General features: G+C 46.9%; 1 protein-coding gene across 2 annotated transcripts in view; it reads left to right on the top strand.

The window, feature by feature from the left end:
• ASTN1 (astrotactin 1) overlaps positions 1-25,099 on the top strand; it is a 283,553-nt gene that overhangs the window by 251,513 nt on the left and 6,941 nt on the right. For both annotated transcript variants that reach the window (XM_036916747.2, XM_036916748.2), the window contains exons 18-22: positions 4,328-4,461; positions 8,028-8,179; positions 9,206-9,341; positions 15,406-15,506; positions 24,373-24,556. In XM_036916747.2, coding sequence (XP_036772642.2) covers positions 4,328-4,461; positions 8,028-8,179; positions 9,206-9,341; positions 15,406-15,506; positions 24,373-24,556 — 707 coding nt within the window. The remainder of the gene's footprint in view (positions 1-4,327; positions 4,462-8,027; positions 8,180-9,205; positions 9,342-15,405; positions 15,507-24,372; positions 24,557-25,099) is intronic.

Below are 25,099 nucleotides of genomic sequence, written 5' to 3'. Positions count from 1 at the left end.
CTACTTCAGGTGCCTCATTTGCTTAGATTTGCATATTTGCATAGTAAATCAAATCAGTGCACCCACAACATGCATGGTGATGACTTGGAGTCACAACTCAGCATCTGTGTAGGTCTTTGAACAACAAGGAAGAAGATAGAGAGGGAGGCATAGCATTTGCAGTCACTGCAGTCATTGTTCAGAACACCCTGAGGGACAGTATGGGGGGAGGCTCAGCTCCACCTCCCCCAGTTGGCAGGGGAGGTGAACCAGCTCCTCTAAGCCCTCCCCAGCCTGGGACCAGCTGCAGCTAGACTGGAAGGGGCACATCAGCCACAGGTCCCAAAGGGACGCCTCTGGCCACCTCTGCCCAGAGGGAGTTGCCTCTAAGAACCAAGCTCCACATCCCTGCAGACCTTCCTGCCTTAGGTTGTGCTGCAAGGCCACGACATTTCCCAGCCCCTCTTGCCTCTGCTGCTGCCTTGCCAAGGGTGCTAGGAGGAAATGAATGGACCCAAAGCATGAGCTGCAAAAATGTGGCCAAGTCAGCGACTAGCTCAGTGATTAGCTGTCCAGTCTCCTCAAGCACATAAAGAACAGAGAGGGTTGAAACACACACAATTGCAACAGCAAGGACAGAAATAAAAACACGGAGGCTCAGGGCATGGGACTTCTGAGGCTATAGGCAAAGGGGACCTTGGGGAGCAAGACAAAGCAGAGTCACAGCATGAGCTCCTTACCTGCCTGAGAGGTGTGCCCATCCAGGTGAGGTGATAATTGCTTTCTCTTTCCTCTTTTAAGGGACACCTGGTGTGTCACAGTTGATTTCGTAGGTAATGCCCAAACCAACAGAAGGGATTTTGCATGTGTGTGTGTTTCTCTTGCCTATCTGCCCTGGCCAAGGATAGTTCATTGAATGTTTGAAAATAAGGTTTTTCACAGGAATAAGAAGATAAAGCCTTCCTCTGGCCTACAAATTCCTTTTCAATCTGCTAGAAGTGACTATGGGAAGAGGAGTGGGAGAGAAGGGCCCATTGAAAGGAGGAGGAGAAAGAGGTGTTTGTGTCACCATGGAGACCCAGGGCTGCCGTGGCTTTCATCCAGTGCCCAGCCCTCCCCTTCCCTGCCACACGTTGTCTTCTGTGCACACCCAAGGCTGCTGCAGCTGGTCCCCCAGGAGCTCCTGGGCACCCACCTGGGAACAGCGGAGTCAGGGAGCTCACCCCAGGCCCGTCCTGCAGTGCAGGGCATGCATCGCTGCAGAGCAGACAATCGCTGGTGGCTTCCTGCAGGGCCAGCCAAGCACAGTGCGGAAGCTGAAGTGAGTTTGTCTTCAGCCTCTGTTCAGGATCCTCTGTTTGCAAAACCTGGGTCCTTTCTTGTCTCCCTACACTGGCCTTAAGAGAGGGGTTGGGAAATATCTTCCCTCTGGCCATAATGTGAGCACTTCAATTTCTAAACACAGAGACGCGGTGTCCCAAGCTGGAATTCAGTCCCTGGTGTGTTTCTTCTCTCTCTTCTTCTTCCTTCTGATTTCTCCCTTTTTCCCTAAGAATGGAGACAAGAAATGAAGAAGCCCAGGACCTGTGGAGGGGTGCTGGGTCATGGCGCTAGGAACTCGGTGTACGTTCCCAGCTCTGCCTCTCTGGTGTATCTTTGGGGCTCTTTTCTAGCCTCTCTTGCCCTCATTAACTAGTGTCTGATGCCATATCTCAGTCTCACCTGTAACTGCAATCTAGAAACAAGTAGGTCAAACCACATAATCAACCAGGTGTCATAAACCCAGCATATTTGAACTCAGCCATCTTCCACCTCAAACCATACCTGTTGTGCTTCCATCTCAGTGAATGGCTTTATTTTCTACCAGGTTGGCCCAAGTGAAGACCAGCTATGCTTCCTAGACTTGTCACTCTCTGGCATTTATTCCATCACCAGGGCCACAGATACCTCAAGTTCATCCTGTTTTTATCATACCCCCATCACAGCCCAACTAGTTCAGTCATCCTTTGTGATATCAGGCCACTGTCTTGTTACAGTAGCCTTCTTACTGTTTTCCCTGTTAGACCAGTCAGAGTCCTCTGTCTAATAATGGAACTCTGATCATGTGGTAGCCAGGTAACTCAGTGGCTCTGCAGAATCTATCGAGTACTCTAAAGTCCTTAGCACACCATTGCAAGAGCAGTCCATTGTCCAGTTTCATCTTCACCTGCCTGATTAGGTTGTACTCTATCCCCCAAAATTTAACTCCTTGCACTCCCTTAAATGCAACACACTTCCCCTCATGCATCTGACCCTTCAGACTTGCAATCTTTCTCACAGGAACACCTCTCCCACATTTCTGTCACTGGCAAACTCCTACTGTTACTTCCAAGTTTCAGCTTAAGCATTGCCTGTCCACAAAAGCCCTCCATTACTGTCCCAGGCCACCAGGCCAACCCTGTGTTCCCTCAAATAGCTTGCACTCTGTGGTACACACATTTTCTAAAACATACATTCTGTGAGAAAAGCGCCTAGCAGTAGTCTACATACAGTTGGTGCTCTACTTGAATAAATGAACGAAATGATGAAGATGTGAATGGACAGATGAACTTGACTTGAAAGTTCAGCTGCTTTCCTTAGAGCAAAATAATAACCAAAATGGGAAAATCCTATTTCTTTTCTAGAATCAGGATTAATTTGAATAACAAATGAGGGTTTCTCATGCAATGTCTGGCACACTGTAGGTACTTAGAAAAATGTAATTTTTCTTCTTTTCCTTTCCAGAAAGGTTCCTTCTTGACTCCTCTCTTCTACCCTCCTCCAACTTCCAAAATTTCCTGGAACCCAGGATTCAGATAGTAGGAACTCTCATAAAATGGTGTGAATCAAAGATGAAAAGTAAAGCTTTTGAAGAAATGGCATTTAAACTGTTTGACATCATCATAAGTGTTGGCGTTTGCTCCTTTGGACTGAACATATGATCATGTTGATTCCCTGTTTAAAACACTTTGTTAGCTTACCATTGCTCTTAAAATATGGCATTCCCCTTTCCCGTGGCCCCCTGCCCTCTGGCACCGGCCCTGCCTCCCTGCCTCCCTCCCTCCCTGAACATCTCTTTGCCCCAGGCTCTGTCTCTTCCAGCCAGAGGAAACACACCTCAGTTGATTTTAGAAATTAAGTTTCATCCAGACTTCAGTCTTCTTAATACTGATTTTTCCACTTGGAACGCTTCCCCAACTTCTGTGATCAGATAGCTCTTGATCTAGCTCTGCAAGTTCAGATGAAAGCACACAGCCTCCTGGAGGCCTCCCTGAACCCCTCTGTAAGATCGTCTCCCCTCGTCCTTCCTGCTACCACTGCCACGCTTTCTTTGGAGGCCTTACCACAGTGGTAATTATTTAGTTATTTATGTAACTTCTGTTTATTTATTAGGTGGCTGCAAGATATGTATGGGCCGTATATGTCTATGTGCCGCTGTGTCCTGAATGCTCAGCACTGGAAATGGCCCCTTATAGGAGTTGAGCCAATAACTGTTGATTGAAGACTGTAAGGTAGTAGCCACCATCTCCTTTTCATTCTGCCTATCTCAAAGAAAGTCTGTTTTGCTTAGTCTAAGAAAATACACCTTCTGCTCTGAATTTGGTTCAGTCGGCACAACATAAAGTGAACACCTGCTACACACCAGGCTTCAGTGCCACATCGTTTCTACCATCTACTAGGAGAGAGAAGCCTAATGCTTAATCACAACCCAGGGCAGAAGTGCATTAGTATTATGAGATATGGGCATGCTGAAGGAATGCAAAGGAAATCCTGGGACATGGTGACAAAGGCAGATAAGGATGCAGAGAGGCATCTGAGGAAGAGCTAAGTACATCTGAGCAGAAGGAAGCGTGGTAAAGGCAGGCCCATGACTAATGTGTACAACTTATATGTGACTAATACATGCATAGGATCTTCTAGGCTCTTTGGCATATATTGTTTCATTTAATCGTCACAACAAGCTTATGAGGAAAGTGCTGGTATGGAGCGTATGGTATCGAGCTCATTGTTCTGGAGCTGAGATCTGGAATGATGGAGTGGAATTGGAGGAAGATAGGAAGTGGAAGAAGGCTTCCTTGCAAGCGACAGTCTTTACCCACAGGGTCGAAATGATATGCTAATGAGAAAGAGCCACTTAAAGGCCCTACAAAGTGTAGGGTTCCCCAAAACAACCTCCAGAGGTAGGAATTTTAGATTAAAAAATGGTGAAGTGGTGCTATGGACTACTGGCCCGACACTCAGGGCCAAGCAAAGCCCTGCTGCTCTGTCTCTCAATTCTGGTGACCCAGCCTCAGATCCCTGACACTCTTTTATTTGCCCTCTCTTCCAGCTCTTGCAAGAGGCCACCATGAGCTCTCTCTGGTGCTCAGGGACTGGAGACGTCATCGAGGACTGGTGTCGATGTGACTCCACTGCTTTCGGAGCCGATGGACTGCCCACCTGTGCGCCTCTCCCACAGCCAGTGTACGAGTTCCTTTCTCTGCCTCTCTTTTGCCCACGTGCCTCCGCATTATCCTGCAGGCACATATTATAGATGGTTTGCTATTTGCAAAACAATAGACTGGGTATTGGGGAGCAGAAAGAAAAACATGATGCAGTACCTGCCTTCAGGGAGCTTTTAATCTTTTAGGGAAGGTAGGCAGACAAATTGAAATCATAGAAGAAATGGTTTGATAAGGGTTCTATGAGACATTTAAAGTAAGTATGGGAAGGGAATGGTCAAGTCTGACTGGAGAATGGTGAAGGGTTCATTCACGAAGGAGCTGGCCCTTGAATTCTCCTTGGAGAGAAAGTTGGACAGTGTGGTTAGAGGATAAAAGCAGGGAAAGTGCTGTTGCAATGGGAGACTTAGAGATCTACAGTGAGACCCTAATGAGGCCCAAAACATAGTGCTGCAAAGTGACTGAGGATGAGCTGGTGCTGTGTGGAGCAGCTAGATATTGTTATCACATGCCTCCACCCTAGTTTAATTTAAGACAAGGAAGTGGATTCAGACGGACTGAAAATGTTTTCCAAGTTGATAGAGCAGGAAGCAGAAGCACGGCTAAGGGGCCCTGATCTTAGCTATTACAGTGTGGAGAGGATATGACTGACACATGACTCCGGGTAGGACCCGCCAGGTGTGGTAGCTGACTGAGAGTGAGAAGGGAGGAGACACTGAGAATGGACTTAGGACTGATGCGCCGAGGGCTGGGAAGATGAAGCAGCCACAGCTGAGAGGAGCAGCATCAGACGAGCAGGTTTGAGGCAGAGGCTGGCTCTGCTTGGACCTGCCTTGGAGTTACCGTGGGGCAGTCCTATACAACGCTCCGTGGTCAGAGGGAAGGATGGGCTGGAGCTCCGTCAAACAGTAAGCACTAGAGATAAGGAGACTGAACTCCAAGGAAATGAGAAATGGAACCACAGCCACGGGGAAGGATGCTCAAGAAGAAGTGTCGGCTGGGGGTAACTGAGGTCAGGGATGAGCATTAGGGGGCATCTGCATTCGAGGGGTGGGCCAAGTATGGAGTGCAAAGGTGACTGAGGATGAACAAGTACAATTTCCTTCTTCTCAGGGAAAGGCTGAATAGAACTGGCTGAACTCATGGGAATCCTGATGGGCCAGGGTCCAAAACAGGAACCACTTTGAGCCTCTAATATGGCATCTGCCATGGGGATGAAACACAGAAATAAGTCTAGTAAAGAGGGTTGGAAGAACAAGCTGGAGGAGAGCAACCCATGGGTTGGTAAGTCTAGGAAAGCCCAAAGTGAGGATCAGGACCCGTGGTAACTGGGGCACTGAGTAAGCAAGAGAAAGGTGGCAGGATGAGACTGGCAAGTGAGGGCCCGTCTTGGTGAACACTGCCCTCTGGCCTTTTTGTGGACATAAGGGTGGCATTAAAGGGCCAGGAATGAGCAGGAAGAACACTGAGGAAGAGGAGAACACAATAACAGAGGGTCATGGCAAGCCAACCCAACGTCTCCTCTTATCTACAGGTCTTCTCTATGCGGGTAGTTTTAGACACACCAGCCATTGGCTTCTTGCTCTTTATAGCCTTGGCTTGGACTTCGAGTCAAAAAAGAATCAAGCTCTATTATTTTTCAAGTTTCTTTCCTATAGTAGAAAGGGAGCCACTAGAAGAAAATCGTCTTCTAGAGAGATTTGCAGTGTAAGAAAGTTGTCTTTGAAACCGCCAGACAGCAGGGGGAACACAAGATCCAGCCATTAATGTCCTGGGGCTGATTGCATTTCGAAACCCGTGTTTACTAAATGTCACAGCTAGCGATCAAATTAAGCTAAATTTCTTTAAACAGGAATATCTATTAAGGACTGCTCTTCTCTTGTCAACTCCAATCACTTCTTTCAGTGGTATATCTTAGTTTCTTGAATTTTTATTGGTAGCTGGAAATAGAAATGCACTCTAGTTACACACAAGTCTGAGTAAATCACGCACATTCCTATTTCTCAGTAGAGGTCAACCTTAGTCCATATTTTCACAGAATCTGAGTTCTCAGAAAGGCTTAGTTACTTACTTCAGCTTCCTAATGCTTTTTCTTCAAAATAGCACTCTGCATATGACTCTAATTAATGAATTTGTCAATATCCGCACTGTTTTGGGGCTATTCCATTTTTAATGTCATAGGCAAACTATGCACTCCTTCATAGTAAGCCACTAAGGAGCATGTGTTTCACATTACTTTCCCACTAGTTGAATTCCCTGCAATTGCTTCCACAGACTCCCGTGATTTCTTGTTAAAGTTCTTATCACACATGATTATAATCACATGTATAATTGTATGTTGGTCTACTGAGCACTCCATAGAAGAAGAGGCTGGAGCCGGATTGTGTACCACTCTATCTTCAGTGCTGAGCACATTCTTATAAGTAATGGGTGCTTCATAAATATGTGTTGAATGTAAATTGAACATTGTTTTGATGTGATCCAGCCACAGTGCCTGTCCAGTGATCTTGGAGACCAGTGGGAGGCATCTGTGAGCTGAGTGGAGGTCCGATGGCCAGGAGTATGGGTGGTCATGACATATGGAAACCAAGGATGGGGGTGAATGGCAGGGATTCCTGTAAGGGAGGGAGGCTGGAATGAGCAGGAACTGGGAAAATTTCCAGAAGCCAGTAGTGTAGGAAGAAACTGGGCAATGGAAGCAAATGAGAAACTGTAGACAGACATGAAGTCAGAACAAGGCAGTGGATCGAAACCACCTGAACCATTAGGAGATCCATACCAGTGACTGTCAGTACTGTTCACTGAATCTCTACAAGATAAAAAGAGTTATGAGATGGGAGGGCGAAAGAATGGCCCAAACAGACAGTTTATGTGGAGTGAGGAGACTGAATTGGGAAAAGACAGAAAAGGCAGGAATTAAGAATCGGGATAGCCATAGAAACCCAAGGGCAAAGGCAAAAACTGAAATCGGAACCTGAATTTGCAGAAACAGGTCATCACCCTGAGGGCTTGACGGGTGGCCAACTTTGTCTTGCTAAGTAAGGTCCCCTCTGAGCATTACCTGCAAACAGCCTATTCCAAGGTCCAGCCAGTAGAAGATAACATTAGTACCCATAGCAAGAGGGGAAGTCAGGCCTCCATCAGCAGGGCAGACCCTGGTAATGCTACAGAAACTGAGCTGTCTGGACTTGTTAATGCAGGGATCTCTAGACATTACCCTCAGTGGGCCTTGGTATGAACATTGCACAAGGAAAGAAGTTATATTTTCAAGCCGCATAAAGGGCTACCCCCAAAAGTCTTCTCCACTGACCCAGTGACATGCAGGCATTCACTCATCTTTGACTCACCTACTTATTTACTTACAAATATATGTTGAGTTCCTAATCTGGAACAGGAACTGAGATTAATAAAATACAGATTTTAAAGATCTTTAGGAACCTTTACTCTCTAGTTAAGGAGACAGGGCCTCCTTAGATCCACGTAGTGGCTGGTTAAGAAATGTTAGGAAGAAGAGTTTCTGGCATAACAATTTAGAAGGCGGCCAGTGGTGGTACCAGAAGGTCCTCACAGGTTCCCGTCTGCCCTCAGGCTGAGACTCTCCACGGTTCACGAGCCCAGCAGCACCCTCGTGGTCCTGGAGTGGGGACACTCAGAGCCTCCCATCGGGGTGCAGATTGTAGATTACCTCATCCGTCAAGAAAAGGTCACTGACAGGATGGACCACTCCAAAGTGGAGACAGGTGAACATCTCCCATTTCACGGGTTTGTTTTGACCCAGGGTGGTAAAAAGAAAACAGAAATGTCCTGCCTCCTGGCTTTGCCCCCGTGTCCCAGGGCAACAATACAGGAGGAATGGGAAAAGAAACAGCAACCATCTTGTCAATTTAAGAGTTTTTGCATGGTGAGCATCTGACAAAGCCTTGTTTTGATTTTGTTTTACTTTTTGTTTATAAAAGAGGTGTCCATTTCATTGCCTCTAGGCACACTCACAAAGGAACAACAATACGGTGCACTAGTTATCCTAGCCCACAATTAGGAAACAATTCTGTGCTAACCACTGCCATGATTACAGAAAAAGATTCCTTTGCTAATAACCCCCTTCCAGGCAAACGCATGTGCAAACAGATGTGCTTACCCCATGTCTTGTCCTAAAGCAAACTCTGCCTTTGCAGGTCCAGCTAGAAGAGGAAAGTCTTAAAGGAGTGGAAACACCCCAGGAAAAATGTTCCATGTCTTACTATTTCACTGCCTACACATAGGGAAGGACAACACAGGTCATCCCTAAAACTTTCACATGCGCCTGGCCACCAAAAGGGTGGTGGTGTCCACAGTCTAACTGAGGGCAACAAGCTTCTGGTAAAATGATCACCAAGGCTTGGACAGATGACTGCCCTCAGGCATGGAGAGCGGTCTACTGCTCCTTCTGAGGTGTGTAGGTACCGTGAAGGTCTGGCACTGACCACTGACCAGGAGAGCTCTCCTCCACCCATGCCAAGAACATTTCATGGAAGAGCTCACAGATGCGGTATGTGCGTCTTCCCTTAGTTACTTCTGAACTAACTGAACAAATGGCTCTAAATTGATAGTTACACATGGAACAGTCAGAGAAGACTATTCCTTCTAGGTCTCCTTTCGCTCCTAGGAATTTGGGCAGACTGAGGGATGGAGCAGGCTTAATGTTAAGTTCACACTGAGTTGATCCCATCTCCTTCCTGCTTGGCCATCACTTTTGCTCAACTCTTTTCCATTCCTTCCCCTCTGGGCAGAAACAGTGCTGAGCTTTGTGGACGACATCATCTCTGGAGCGAAGTCCCCTTGTGCCATGCCCTCTCAGGTGCCAGACAAACAACTCACCACCATCTCTCTGATCATACGATGCCTGGAACCTGACACCATCTACATGTGAGTGACACATGCCTGCTCACTTATTCCTTTACCCTCAACATCCCAAAGCTTTGAGCTGGTTCCATTTTGCTACTCACCTTTGGAGATTTGGAAAAAATATTTTTTTGAGCCTTTCAAGTCTTGTCCTGATCGGCATTATAGAGAAATTTGTAGGCACTGGGAGGGGAGAATAAAGAAAGAGAATATAGTTCCATCCTTCAAAGAGTTTGCAAAATAGAGGGGAAAGAGATAAGTAACTAACTTTAATCTCAGGCAGAATGAAATAAATGCTGGATACAAGAGCAAAGAACATGTAGAAGAGGAAAGAAACACTGAATTCTAAGTAGAGTGGACATCATCTGAATTGGGTTGTGTAGAATTTCAGTAGGTAAAGTAAGGTTGAAAAAAGGCCCGCCAGGCCTAGGAGGCAGCAAGAGTGGAGGCAGAGAGGCATGAAGGTGCAGGTAAGCGGCACGTGGTCCAAGACAGCAGAAGCAGATGGGAGTCGAGGGAACGGAAGAAGAGGCTGGGGAAATAGAGTGAGTGCTGTAAGTCAGAGATACTGCTTTCTTTTGGAGGGAAGAAGTAGAATAGCAAGAACTCATCTTTAGCCCCAGTGGCATTGCAATAGTTTATGGAGGTTAGAGTTGGTCAGCATTTTTCTTCAGAGAAAATCCAGTGAACTCCTATATGGTGGCATTTGGAGCAGCCCTAGTGCCTCTGGGAGCTCTTCCCCATCACTCCTGTGCTCTGGGAACAGTTGTAAAATATCTCTGAAGCCGAGACATAAACGACACCAAAAGAGGAGAGAGATTGATGGACTCCAAGTTGTGATGGGGAAATTGCGGGCTAAGGCAGAATCCATCGTTAATGTAGTTCTGGGACCTTTTGACCCCATCAGTATGAAAAACATTTAACAGTTTACAGATGAGGTCACAAGAATAGAGTCAAGGTTTCCAGAATAAATCATTTCCATTTCCATGGCTATAGAGTTTGAAGATGGAAAGCACTAGAAATGTGAGTGGCATTGATTGCAAGATGAACTTAGATGCTCAGGGCAAATGTCTTCACCAGGAAAAAGAGATTTAACTAGGTGTCCAAGCTGATCAAAGTAACATATATACAGACAAGTGACATTATACAGGAACTGGAAAATATACACAGACATAAACAATAATACTAAGACAAAGGAAAGTCACTCCGCTTAGGATTCTCATCAGTTTGATTGCTGTTGGGCAGTTTTAGCTATTTATTCAGAAGGGGACAGCAGAAGGAACAAAGATTTGGGAGTGTGGACCACCTAACCTGTAAAATGCCTCCAGCTCAGTGAAAGAAGAATTACCATTTATAATAAGGGCTCAATAATTCCTGTCACTAAGTCACAACCATTAATGAGGAATTTCAAAGTTCCCGTGAGCAGGCTGGCTTGGTTGTCTGTTAGGAGTGCCAGCCTTCACCCGGGGAACCTCCTCGTGTTGGCCTGATTTGCCACATTTCCTGATTAAAGACCTGAAGCTGATACCATCTCCCACCCGACTCTGCTATCTTTGGTTAACTTCCAGTATTGTCTTCTTACGTCTTGTAAAACATGGACTTGTGTCTATGTTGATTATTGAAGTTGGACAACGCACGGGCTCAGGGAGAAAACAGCGAGTGCCCACTAGGTGGTGCTGCAGATGCAGGGAGAGGCTTGGGAGTGGCCTGGCGCTGTCCCTCCGTGGAAGGAGCCCGCGGACCCGGAGCTGCAGTCCCTGGCGTAATGGGAGAAGCCCTGGATTATGAGATGAGAACACATGGGCCCCAAGCCTGGTTTTTGTCTTTAACCACTTAGTGACTGTAAGCAAGGCACTTAAATTTTCTGAAACTAAATGTTCTTACCTATAAAATGGAGGAAGGCAGCCTTCACGCATGGAGTGCTTACTATGTGTGGGTGCCCCAGGGAGCCCTCCCAGACCCTGTGAGATTAGGGTTATTGTTACCATTTCACAGCTGAGGAAACTGAAGTTCAGCCACCCTGAGGGGCTTTCCCAGAATCCCAGCTGGTTGTTGGGGGTATGGTGGGTGGTTAAGCACTGAATCAGGGTTTGCATTTTCCTCATGCACTGTGTCTCAGTCCCCAGCAACTCCCAGCTTCTGGAAGGATCTGGCAGCGTGATCCAACCCCCTCACATTAAGGCATAAGAGCTGGCTCTTAGCCTGGGGTCAACAGAGGTAGAACTTCATTTCAGCACAGCTGGCTTACTTTGTCATCCTATATATTCCATCTAATGCGTTTTAAAAACATTATTCTGAGAAGGGTTCATGGTACAAAAACAGTTAAGAATTCCTAGTTGAAAGACATCTTAAATGTGCTTGGTCCAACATCTTCATTTTATAGATGAGGAGACTGAGGCCAGAGTGAGGAGGGGGGTTCCCTGGCCTGCTAGCCCACCATCCCCTCATCACAGAATGTGCTCATGGAAAGCCACTGCCTTTGGCGACATATGACAGCCAACAAATAATTCAAAAAATGGGAGTGGATTCAGGGCAATCAGCAGAAACTGCTTCCAGTGGAGATGCAGACATGAACGTAGCTGACTGTGCTACGAAACAGAGCATAGCCAGGCTGTGTCTGCTCACATGTATGCACACACACACACACACACACACACACACACACTACAATGGCCTCACTCATACGGGCTGTAACTAGAGGTTGAATAGTCTCAGCTGGGCTGTGGTGAAAAGGCCCTAGGAGCTTTGGACCAGGCTGTAAATGTACTTAACACAGTAGTCCCCGGACTGGGAGCAGAGCTCATCTCTTCTGTCCAGTGGGTCCAGCTAGTTCAGTCCTGAGAGTGTTCAGTGGTGGAAACCAGAAGGTGAACAATAAAATAAAGGAGCGGCCTTCTGGAAATGACTGCATGTGCAATTTCTCCCTTTAATGGTAGAAACAAGCTGGCTGCTCCATCGGTGTCCTTCCAGACCAAGGGAACCAGGACCACTGAGGAATGGCTCTTAGGACAAGTGTCATCTCTACTCAGAAGGGTTTGGCAAGCATTTCCTTTCTTAATAGCTTGCTTTACTATTAGACATAGTCGGGGCTTAGGACTGTAAATTTTATACTAGGTGCCCCATCAGCGTGTTGAGAGAATTAATTTAAGCACAGGAGTTTTTCATTCCAGCTCAGGATTCAGTAGAGTTAGTGGGAACTTGCAGCAAGATGGGACACAAAGCCAGCTGCCTGCAGGTTGGGACAAGCTGGGGTGGGGTGACAGGCAGCCCAGCACTGAGAGAGAGGGTCTGTCTGACAGCCAGTTCGGTGCCTGAGGCTTGGTTCATTGCTCACTACAGTCCAAGGAAACTGCTAGAAATTAAGGGTCTAGGGTTAAATAACTGCAAAAATTGGGCTACAAAAGGTGGCTGGAACCCAGTCGCATAGGGCAGGTGACACTTCAACCTGCAGGCAGGCAGGTAGCAGGATCCCAGCCCTGTCCCACAGCTCCAAGGCCATGCCCAGGACCCTGAGGGCAGACAGGAGAGACAAAGCAAGGCCGTCTTGTAGAGGATAGGGTACCAGGCAGGCTGGATCTCATCCAGCAAAACCAAGGCCAGGGCTCAGGAGTAGGGGCCCAGACACACAGCTGGGGAGGAGGCGGTGAGGAGGGGTCCGATGGTGAGAACAGGGGCCCGGGGCCAGGCTCCTGCTAGCAGCCCAGTGGCCATGCTGGCCCGAGGGCAGCAGCCTGGGTGAGGGCGTCTCCTGACAATGATGAGAACTGACCACTGGCAGTGGGGTCATGGCAGATTCTGCAGAAGGAGCAAGAGGCCCCCCCTCTGGGCGGGGAACTGGGCTTCCTGCACATCAGGGGCCCTGTGGTCAGAATCTCCTATGAAAGGAGAGGGCTCACTCAGAGCTGGAGGGCGGCCCCAGGGAGCTGTGCAGGACAGCGGCCATCCTTGGGCCCTCTCTCTCCCCGTCCCAAGACTTCGGCTCTATTGCGGGGACACCGGCGTGTGAGGGGCACTTTGCCTGGGTGTGGAAATCCCACACCCCAAGGTGCAGACCTGCAGTCTGCCCTGGCTACCTCTGAGCCCCTCCTGAGGACGTTCCCTCGAGACGGTCTGGAGCAGGAAGGCAGAGGATGGAGTTGAGACCCAGCCCGGGAGTTGGGCTGTAGGACAGGACTCAGAACACAGCAGGTTCCAGACAGGCTGGTTGGGTGCAACAGCTTCAGCTTTGACGGCCTCCATCACAATTCTAGAAACAGTACCAAGAGGCTGCCATGGAGGGAGGGTGGGACGGGGGCAACTGATGGAAAACTCTGGTGCTGCCATTGCTAGGGATCCAGGCAGCGCAGCTCTGCCACTGGGGCTGGGAGCAGAGCCCGCTCAGATCGGAGGAGGGCAGTGGCGGGGAGAGAAGGGCAGCACTACCCTGGATTTTTACATCAGGGTCAGGGTTTAGTACTAGGCGAGACAGGGGAGCAGGGCCCAAGGCAGAGGTTAGTGGGACAGACGGGGCCTCCTTGCATGGATGGGGAGAGAGCCCCACACCTGGCCCTGGTCTGACAGACAGTGAGGAGGCCAGGCAGTGCCAAGGGAGCCCTCAGTGCAGCTCATCACATCCAGTCCCACCAGCCCAGGGCTCCCGGTGCGATGGCACCTTCCTGTGTGAGGGGCCCGTGATTCCAGCGTGAGGACTGGGGAGGCAGAGGGAGGGACAGTCACATGGGCATGCCGGTTCTCAAGCTCAGGACCTCCCTTCTGGGGGCAGTAGAGGCACCTTCCTCTGCTGAGAGAAAACATATTTCCTGGCAGATTCATTAGGCAATTTCCACTTTTCTACCTCAACATTTCAGCATCTCAGGCCCAGCCGACGCCGACCTGGGCCGCTCAGGCCTGGGCACCTTCCTTATATCTGTGTTCCACCCTGACACTGTGCGGGAGGAAGGAGAATTCAGACGTGGTGATCAGTGTAGCCTCCCGTGGTGACACAGCAAAAGGGAAAGGGATAGGATGGGCTGATCTAATGATTTTTTTTAGGTTCATTAGGTTAGTTACTAGAGGCCCTGAGCAAAGCACCAGAGGTTGTTTTTGTGGTTATATTCAAATTCTCTGAGTAGCAGAACCAGGGCTCTGCCTTTCCTCTCCATCCAGCTCCATCATCCAAGGGAAAATTTCACATTCGGGCTTGCAGACCAGGTCTTCATCCTCTTCCTGGGAGGCTCCTAGAACTACATAGTCTCAGCCTCAGGGGTGGTGCAGCATTTCCCCTCTGGACACCTTGTCCATGGTGGGTAGCATCTCAGTGGGACAAAATGAACTGCGTGTAGGAAACAAAGCCCCTAGCCACAGGCAGGTAAAGACCCCTCAGCTCTGGCTCTTTCACCTCTGACTTTAAAGTCAGTCCTCAGTTCTTTGCATAAAACTTCCCTCCATTCTTTGCATAAAAGTATCAGCTGAGTGCAAGATAAGACAGAACAGAATGCATATAACTTGTGCAATGTCATGGTTTCCAGGTACTACACTCAGACTCCAAGCACATTATTATGGAATTTCATTTTCATGATGACCTATAAGCAGTTTTATTATCATACCCATTTCACGGATGAGGGGAAAAATTAAGTTCGGAGGAGTTAACTATAACTGCACACATGGGGAGTGGAGGTTTCACACCCAAGTTCTGACCATCTGTTTCCATTGATACGTACTCTTTCCCTTTGCTCAGTGGTTGTCAGAGTGTAACTGGTGTCAGAATCACCTGGAAGGCCTGTTACAGCACAGATTTCTTGTCTGCATCCCTAGAGATTCTGATGCAATAGGCCTGGATTTTCGATGCCATCAAGTTCCCAGGTGATTTGCCTGCAGGTCTGGGGTCCCGCTTTGAGAACCGCTGCTATATGTCATGACACTTCCCATCAGATTTACACCCAAGCCCCACTGGGAAGCAGTAGGAGGCTCTAAACTGTACACTCTGACCTGGGTGGTGGCAGCGAGTGCGCTGTGGGAGCAGCTGGGGCGAACCCGCCCGTGCAGGCCGAGCTTGGCTATGAGCCAGGTGCTTCAGGTTCTCTCTGATGACACCCTCCCTCCCTGCCAGGTTCACCTTGTGGGGAGTGGACAACACGGGACGGCGCTCCAGGCCAAGTGACGTGATCGTGAAGACCCCTTGCCCCGTGGTGGATGATGTCAAAGCCCAAGGTAAGAGGCACTGGGCTGGCAGAGGCTGCAGAGGCGTGCCCCGGGGAACTCCATTTGCCATGAGGAAAGTTGGTGCAGGAGAGTCAAACGGAACAACCTGGAGCTCAGCGGGAAGGGGGGACGTTCAAGTCCCAGCACAGGAGCATCTCCTTTCCAGGAATATGCCTCAGCCTCTGCCTCTGCCCGAAATCCTCATTGTCCCTCATGATTCCACACATCCCGTAGGTCAAGGAATGAATCAGAGATGCTTGTGAGAGCTCCAGGCATGTGTAGGAGGCGCTTAGGTCCAAGTGAAGTGCCGTGAGCTCAGCCCTCAGGACTTGGATCAGCTCACTTCCTCTCATTGTATCTTTATGCATGTACATCTGAAAGATGATTTTGAATTAAGAAAGAAAGGCTACAGATTTGGAACTAATTGCTATATCCCTCCCTACCAAAGATGTGTTAAAATCCTTAATGTTATACTGCAGAGTTATTATGGACTGGCTTTTGGTAAGGAATTGTCCCTCTTCAGTGCACCAGGATTGGCCCTTGTCATTAGGAAGAGTTTGTATTCATGCAACATGCATTGCATAAGCAGCACACTTCTTGTGGCCCCTTTCCTCCTGTTGCTGCCTGGCTGGTGTTGATATCATCCCCTGTTCTGAGGTATATCACATCCCCTGCACAACCAGAATTTAGCTGTGCAGGCACCCTTGTACAGGATTCTGGCACTAATTAAAGTGATATGATCAACCACTAATAGGTATTCCGTAGAACTGGACTGATAGCATTTGCACATCAGTAGAGGAGACACTGACTGATGCTAGACGTTGTGCAAGTTTCAGTAAGAGAAATATTGTGGCCAAGCTGATTTTGGTACCCTTCAAATAATCTCACGTATGGCTCCTGACTCCAGCTGTATCAGGATGACCACAAGGTACCCAGTTCCATTACATGCAAGGGTTGACCCCGTGATGATACAAAGGCACAGGGGGAGAGTGACCTAGACCCACTTTAATAAAAATCACTGACATTGTAGCACTTCTAACTTATGAAAGGATCTTCACATTCAGTGCCTCCCTTAACATGTGTGGCACATTCAGGGCACTGTTATTTTCAGCAGAGAAATGTGATCATATTAAGGCCCTTCTTAAAACTCTTCAGTGGATCGCCATTCCTTTTGCAGCAAGGATCAATATATTGAACAAGCACATTAGGACCTAAATGAAGTGGCCCTTCAGGACTAGAGTACTTAGTGTGGGGGAAAGTAACTTGGGCTAGGGTCACAAAGGGAGCATCTAACAGAGCCGGCACTCAGAATCATTATTTGACATCAATTCCCATAGTGCCTACAACATTAAATTAGGTATTTAGAGGGGTATTATGTGCAAGACTGAAAACCATTCTTTGTCTCTGAATACTGATGAAGAAAAGATCTATATTTAAAAAAAGCATAAAAGTTAGAGACCGAAGGAATTCTCCCTTTCAAAATTATTAGTGTTCCCTGGGATGCTACAGTAGAATGAAGGCAGTGCTGCCTGGCTTATAGGGTATGGACTGAATGACTTCTGAAAGTCTCCACAATCCCTTGATGATGAAAGCAGAATCAGAGGTTGAAAACCTTCCAGATGAGAGGGTGTCTAGAAGGATCCATGGCACCCTTATTTTATCATGTTGATTTCTTACTCCCAGCCAGCCAGAGGGGAGCAGGTGATGAGAAGGTGCCTCAGCTATTTCTGTTTTGGAGAATTTCCTGATGTTCTTGCCAGCAGTGGTGGGCACCTTGGACTTGCTTGCTGAGTAGGTAGCAGGCTGGTGGGACATCATGGAGGTGATCATCAGGTAGGAGAGATGCAGCATAATGCTACCTGCAGAACAGGTGAATAGGAAGCAACTCTGGCCCACATAGAATAGTCCACCTGGGCTTGACCACTATACTGTCTCTGTGGGGCTTTCTTGGGTCAATTCTGGCCCCCAAAGTGTATCACAATGTTCTTCTGCCCACTATGCTCCCTGACAAAGATGAGTTTCTGAAATCCCAGCAGACCAACTGGGAGCACAAGAAGTAATTTAATACTGAGAGAAGGAAATAGATTTCCCAGGTCCTGTTATCTCTCAGCCAGGAAGGAGTTCTGGACGGAGCAAATGCAAAAATTAATAAGTTAGGCTAATTGAGGGTATCCTTGCAAAGTAATATGGTTCTAGCAGTTCTATCAAAAAAGCATATGCTTTGCCACCTTCAGTTCAGATGGTGGTTATAAATATAACTCACTTGGGTCTGAGTTTAAACCTAATAACAAATGGGAATTATCTTTTAACTGACCCAGAGCATGACTTCAGCTTCCAATTGTCTAGCTGGAAGCCAGACTCTGTTCCTTATATGAACACTTTTCCTAAAATTAGATGGTTTCTATGAAGAATTTTACCACATCATGACACTGAAGCCACCAGCAAGTAGCTTTCTATCCATGTTTTACTGAAATAACCCTCCCTCAGTAGGGATGTGCTAGTTAGCATTAAGATCAACCTAGTCTCTAGATTGGGCCTGACCTTCCAACTCTTCATGAAGTTTCACTAAGTGAAGGCTAAGCTCTCATCCCTCCCTCTCCCAACACCTGTCTCTCTTGCCTGATGCCAAACACAAAAAATTGCCCCTTCCTTCATTTGCCCCTTCCATAGACATTTATTGAGCTCTGGGATTAGATGCTGAAGAAACAAAATATGGGAATTTTTCACATAGGTGTAATATTAGATTTCACAAATTTGCTAAATCACACGGCATATAGTAAGCCCTTACTAATAATTATTTGGTCTAGGCTTTGGTGGGCAAAATCCCCTGCCTCATGGAGTTTATATTTTAGCAGAGGTGACATACAATAAATAATAGTAAAACAAATAGTATTTCAGATGATGAAATATGTGATAGAGACAAATGAGCAGGGAAATGAGGTAGAAAGTGCAGAGGGTAGAGCTTTAACTGGCATGGTTTGGGAAGAACGTGGAGGAGGAAGACACACAGCTCTCTGAGGGAAGATCGTTACAGGGAGAGCTGAATCACTGTGTAGGGGGATCCCTGGCATGTTTGAGGAAGAGAAAGAAAGCTTCTGCGGTGGAGAGGGACGGCAAGAAGGTAGAAGTTGGAGGGGAGCTCCAAGAGGCTGCGGGGTGCACCTCGGAAGGCTTGGACTCAGGGTAGGGCAAGGGACTCTGCCTGCACTTGGATCGGGAAGTGCTGGAGGACTTTGAGCTGAAGAGTGACACGTTTTACAGGATCTTACTGTTTTACAGGCTAGTTCTGTCTGCTTTATTGAGAATGGACTGCAGAGAGAGGGCCTAAGGTAGAAGTGGGGAGACAAGGGAAAAGGCTATGGCAAGACAGAGGAGAGATGATATTGGTTCAAACTAGGATGCTCATGAGAGACGTGGTGAGAAGTGCTTCCATTCTAAATTATTCTAATGGTAGAACCAAAGGATCAGCTGATGGATTGGATGTGGAGCCAGAGAGAAAGAAGAGCTGTGTCATACTCATCCTGTATGGTGAAAAGTACAGACGGATCTACGGAATGCTGAGGGGCATGGGCAGGTCCAGCTGCTTCAGTGGCTGGTGGGTTTTCCAGCAGCCCCTACCAGCCTGTGTGAAGGCAGAGGAAAGGCAAAAGATGGGGCAGACTCGTGGGGGGCACTGGCAATGGGCCGGGTGGGTTAGGTCAGGGAGAGAGGGGAGTCAGTCCAGGGCTGATGCCCGGGGAAGGGGGAGCCGAAGGACCTCGGTTTCCAGCACTGCAGAACAGTGGTGATCTCGATGGCAGGAGCCTTGAAAGGGGTTGTGTTCACAGAATATCCTATTAGGACTTACTCTTTCAAAAGGGAAGATGTTCTCAGGCATGAGGATTGGCTTCTGGTGGTTGAGGGGCTCTGTTCAGAAAGAGATCTTTCACTTGAGCAGTGAAGTCACCCAAATGGAGATAAGGAATGAGGTGGAGAAGATTACCCCAATGCCAGATGTTTCCATGGATGTAGAGAATGGTCAGGAAGTGAGCAGGGGGAAATAGGAAGAGACAGGTAAGTTTTTTAAATGGAGGGACTTCTGCATATATAAAGAGAAATAATTGTTTGCAAAAGGTCAGGAAAGTCTCAGAGAGTGGTCTTCTCTGGGGCATGGCAGAAGGATCCCCCTGTATTGGGGAAGGCTTCCGGCAGGTGTCAGCCAACACAAGGATATGTGGACAAGGAAGAGTGTCTGCCAAGGTCAAGGGTAAAGGGAGAACCGTTTGCCATATAATAATGCTGGTTCCAGAGGAAGAAAGGAACGCTTGAGAGAATGAATTAGTATAGCACGGTGGTTCTCAAGGACCATCTTGACCAGCAACATCAGCATCGCCTTGGAACTTACTAGAAATGCACGTCCTCAGGTTCCATCTGAGACCTACTGAATCAGAAACTCCCGTGGCAGCCAACAATCTCTGTTCTCACAGGCCTTCCAGGTGGAGAATCAAGCTTGAAAATCATTGATGTGGAGGAAGCACACAGCACAGGGCAGCGTGGGGCGAGAGCGGGAAGGGGACAGGACAGGCAGAGTAGGAGGGTTGGGGGAAGGGGGCCTTGCAGTTTGGACAGTGATAAGAATGCCAAAGATATAAAGCCAACTGGGACCCCTTGTCCTCAAGTCTTCCTGTGGAATTCTCTGGTCAGTTACTCCCATGTGGGGACAGACTAGGTCTCAGGTAGCTCCCAAGGATCTTGAAAGTGCTGACTTCTGACCTCTACTTAGGGGACTTCTGTTATGACAGCCAAGGAAGCCATGAGCAGATGCTTCCCAGGATTCTTACTTCATAGTAAAAGGAGCAGCTGCTACTAGGGGGTGAAAAGTTCACTTCTTCCCCTGGAGTCATTTCCCCCAGTCCTTTGGATTTCTGTGTTTTGATCACTCTCTCTCTGTCTCTCTGGTGGCGTTAGGAAAAGCATGATATAGTGGAGAACCATGAATTAAAAACACCAACCATCTACTACTGTCTAATCATCCCCCCTCACTCACCTTATTTCAGACACTATGGCTTACCTGCTGTTTCCAAACAGGCTGCCCACCATGGTCTGGGGGCCCGTGCACCTGCGATTCCTCTTCCTGGCCTGCTCTTCCCCAGATTCCCCACCACTCACTCCCTGCCCTCCTCCAGGTCTTGGTTCAAATGTCTTCTTTTCCATGAGACCTACTATGTGTATGTGTCCCATTTATTTATTTATTTATAACGATTGTTTATTGAAGTATAGTTGATATACAGTATTATATTGGTTTCAAGTATATGACATAGTGATCTGGCAGTTAATCAACATTGTTAAATGCTCACCCCATCCGTTGAAGTTACTGTCTACGTAGAAAGATGTTACAGCTTTATTGACTATATTCTCTGTGCTGTACTTTCATCCCTGTGACTCATTTCTATTACGGTTGAGACTTTGTGTCTCTTCAGTACTCTTCATCTATCTTACCTCCCCACCCCAACCTCTTCCCCGTGGTGACTACCAGTCTCTTCTCTGTGTCTGTGAGTTTGTTTCTGTTTGGTTCATTGGTTTTGTTTTGTTTTTAGATTGCACAGATAAGTGAAACCATATGGTTATGTCTACCGTATTTAAAATCTCAATGCCTGCCCAGCACTTCCCAATCTTCCTTCTCCTATTTTATTTGTCCCCACATTCTGGCACACGTTTTATTTATTTATTATGTTTATTGCTCAACTGAATCTCTCCTACCTACTGGACTGTAAGCACCATAAGAGTGAGCAATTCTGTCTGAGTTTCTCCCTCACATAGATCAGGTGTCTTAAAAATATGAAGCATGCGATAAGCACTCAGCAAAAAGTTTATTGGTGAATGAATAAATGTATGCTTATTGTGTCCAGACATTGTACCAAAGAAAGGCTTTATATGTAATGTCATTTTTAGTCTCCCAATAATCTTGGAAGGTATATATTATTAACCATCACTGAACAGACAAGGAAACTAAGACCAGAGAGGTTAAGTAACTTTCTAAGGCCACACAGCTAGTGTAGTGGAGCCCAATTCCATTTGAAGCCATGGCGCCTGTTCTTAACCATGCCTCTGGGTCAGAGGGTTCAGTCCCAGCTCTGTTCATTTATTCTGTTCCCTGAGAGACCTTGGCTCCCTTCTGATAACTCAGTTTCCTTCTTTTGTGATGAGGCTGTGTATATAGACTCCAGGCCATCTCTTCATCTGTACTTGATTCCTGAACATCATACATGTGAGGGAGGGAAGACAGATGCTTATTTTGGATAACTCAAGACTTCTGTGAAACTGAAAACTGGATAAAATGATAACTAAAAATGCCTTATATTCTTTTTCATTCTTTGAGTCAGTGAATTCTTGAGATGCTGTGAAAGCTAATGAAATAATATCTCTAAATTTTCTCAGTGGAGATAGAACACCCCTGGTGTATAGATCTTCCTGAATATAGCATCCCATCTCCTGAGGTAGGCTTTTAAGCACAACCTGGAGGTACATCATCTTGGTTTTAGGAGATTTATGATGGAACCCAGGCCTATCCCACCTGGTCTTGGGCACATATGCTGCTGCTCTAGGGAAGCATCAGCCTTCTCTAGCTGGATATTACTGCTGTGTTATGAGAACAGTAAATATGCCAGGAAGCACTTTCTCAGCCATCACGGTTCCTCAGCTGAGACTGTCACAGCTGGCGCCTGGGCCTGGAATGCTATTTCCCATCATCAGAAATAAGAACAGATTGACATCAGGAGAAAGATGGGAGAAGGAACCCCAAACCCCCAGTCTGGACTCTGATCAGCCACATTTTCCTCCCCTGGTCTTTCTTCTCTCAGTACATATGCCCTGCCTCCCCCTGACCAACACAGATCATAGAATAATCCCTCTGCTTCTTTCTATCTCAACTCTAGAAATAACAGGCTACTTGAATACCTACTAGGACTCCCTCATACTTTGCATCTGTGTGCCAGTCCAAAACAATGTCCTTGCATTCCCCAAGACTCAGCTTCCTGTATCTTAAATTGGTTAAACACTACCATGCCCTGAGCATTGGTGCAAAAGAGCAACAAAAGGTAGAAATAATCTTACATCCTGACTCCAGCCCATACTGGCTCTGTGACCGTGAGCAAATAACCTAACTTCTCTCTGAATGTCCTCATTTGTAGGACAGGAACAATCATATCCATTTTGCATGGGCAGTGTGAAGATTAGAATTCACATATGTAAAGTTCTTGGCAATCAGTAAGTCATTAATAAATAACTGGAGATACCATAGATCTTTATATGCTAAATCATTGCTTTATCTCTTGATCCTATTTAGCAACCTGAGAATTTTTAAATCCTGAAAATCTCTGGATTTCTGGACCTAAATTATTTTCAACACAGCTAAAGTTGCTGGTTATAAGAGTTTGGTTGCTAAAGGATTGGTGTTGTCTGCTATGGAGAGGTATCACTGAAACTTCTGCCCCCCAAGTAGATTCAAATTGCTTCCAAAGTCCTGAGTTCCACCATGTAGCTAACATTTTTTGATCTGACATTTGTTTGTCCCTATGCTGATCACTCAGGATGCTAAGGAAGTAAGATGTGGCTCCTGTCCTCAGAGGCAAGAGCAGGATAGAGATGTACAGAAATCATCGCAATGTCTGTGCACAGTAGGGCTAGAAATTGCATTCATTCCAACCCAGGAAACTCCAGCAACTTGACTTTATCATTACCAGCAGCCCTGAATTCACTTGGAATTGTGAGAAGGGATCAGGTTGCTATGCCTTTGGGCTAATGGGGTCAAGCGAGCAAAGTTCTGGCTTAGAAGTCTGCAGACTGAATTTCTTCATGCCCAGATTTAACACTGGGTCCAAGACAAAGCATTGCTCTCCAGACCACCTCTCCCAGCTGTTCCGGAAGGAAATGTAAACACATCTCCTTTCTGACAGGTTTAATGAGAAAACATTAAATGATAAAGTGCTTTGAGCTCCATAGGAAAAAAATGCCAAGGCTATACCAATTCACGGCCGCTTTGCCACATCACCAAGTTTAATCTTAGCAGTGTATGCCTTGGAGGCAGAAACATAAGGAGCATAAATTCAACTGAAAGATTATTCGTTTGGAACTGCAGAGTGTACTGGATTCAGTCTCTATGTCACCACGAATCTGCAAGCTTGTCCTCATATCTGGCCTCTGTGATTCTAGCAAAGGCTCTGATTCCTGCAGTCATGGGGCCAGGTTGACTTTGGTATTTGGGCCACTCCAGGTTCTTCACTTGAAGGTCCATGACAGGACCCCACATCATCCCTGAGCCGGATGCCTGCCCCCCGCTGCCCAGGGCTTCCCTGCTGCTCTTGCAGGACCCCACTTGGTACCCAAGCATATGCAACCTAGAAGTACAGGGGAGTTACTGACTCATGGGGGCAAATGAAAAGAGTCCCCATGGGGCAGTCATGGATGGGGGCTGGAGAGAGAGTCTTCTTCCATTTCCCTGGGATGGATAAGGGACTGGGGGTCCAGTATCCCTCTATCCCCCCTCCTGCTTCCCTGGGATTGCACTTGGCAATATTGTGGTAATTGCCTCAGGCTCTGTATTTTCAAGAAATATGGGTAAAGACAAAGAATACTATGATCAAAGTTGACCTCAGAGATACATGCTGTTTGAAAGCTTTTGTTTTATGGAAGGGAAAACTGAACCTGATAGTGCAGAGGTAAATGAATTACTCAAAGCATGTTCCCCCTAGATCTTCAGTTTTCCTTAAGTAATGTCCTCCACACATGCCTACATAGACATAGGTATAGACACACACATACGTGTGTCTATACATATATATGTGTGCATATACATACGCATATATAAAATTGCATTTGCCTTCCCTGTCCTCCTCAGAAATAGCAGACAAGATCTACAATCTCTTCAACGGCTACACCAGTGGGAAGGAGCAACAGACTGCCTACAATACCCTTCTGGACCTCGGTTCCCCCACGCTGCATCGAGTCCTCTACCACTACAACCAGCACTATGAGAGTTTTGGAGAATTCACCTGGCGGTGTGAGGATGAATTAGGCCCCAGGTAACCAACAAACCTCATTGCCTCTTTTAAAGAGCTCAGCTCTGAAATTTTATACCTCTATGCTATATACTACTGCGTCCACGAAATTGTAGAGATTTCTTTGGTGAGATTATGGGCTTGAAAAAGTAAGTCCTGTGCCTTTAGACAGCTCTGTTCATACAGATCAGTTTAGGATAAGCCATGTTTAAGTAGTCAAGTCATGAATGCATTTTCCTGAGCTCTGGAAAAAACCTTTGCCCTTGACCTGTTTTACACCTCTCTTTTAATGCTGACACACCATTCGAAATGCTAAAACTCGAGAAGCCAAAAGCCTAGTCTTGTGAAGGAAAACTAGGAATTTTATTGAAGTTATCCAAACATATTTATTGCTATGAAGTTTGAATGTATTATATGCATTATACAGACAGACATGTCTTCTTAAGTGCAATTCCACATTCTCTTATAAGACATCGGGGGGTTCACTTTTTACCCACTTGTCATCTATCTTGGCCAAAGTTAGGACAGTATATGGTATTTGCCAACTTTTCCAGGCCTTGAGGCTAC

This window comes from Manis pentadactyla, chromosome 9 (genome assembly GCF_030020395.1).
Source record: "Manis pentadactyla isolate mManPen7 chromosome 9, mManPen7.hap1, whole genome shotgun sequence".
In the NCBI taxonomy this organism is placed as follows: Eukaryota; Metazoa; Chordata; class Mammalia; order Pholidota; family Manidae; genus Manis; species Manis pentadactyla.
This window is presented reverse-complemented; position numbering and strand designations above follow the sequence as displayed.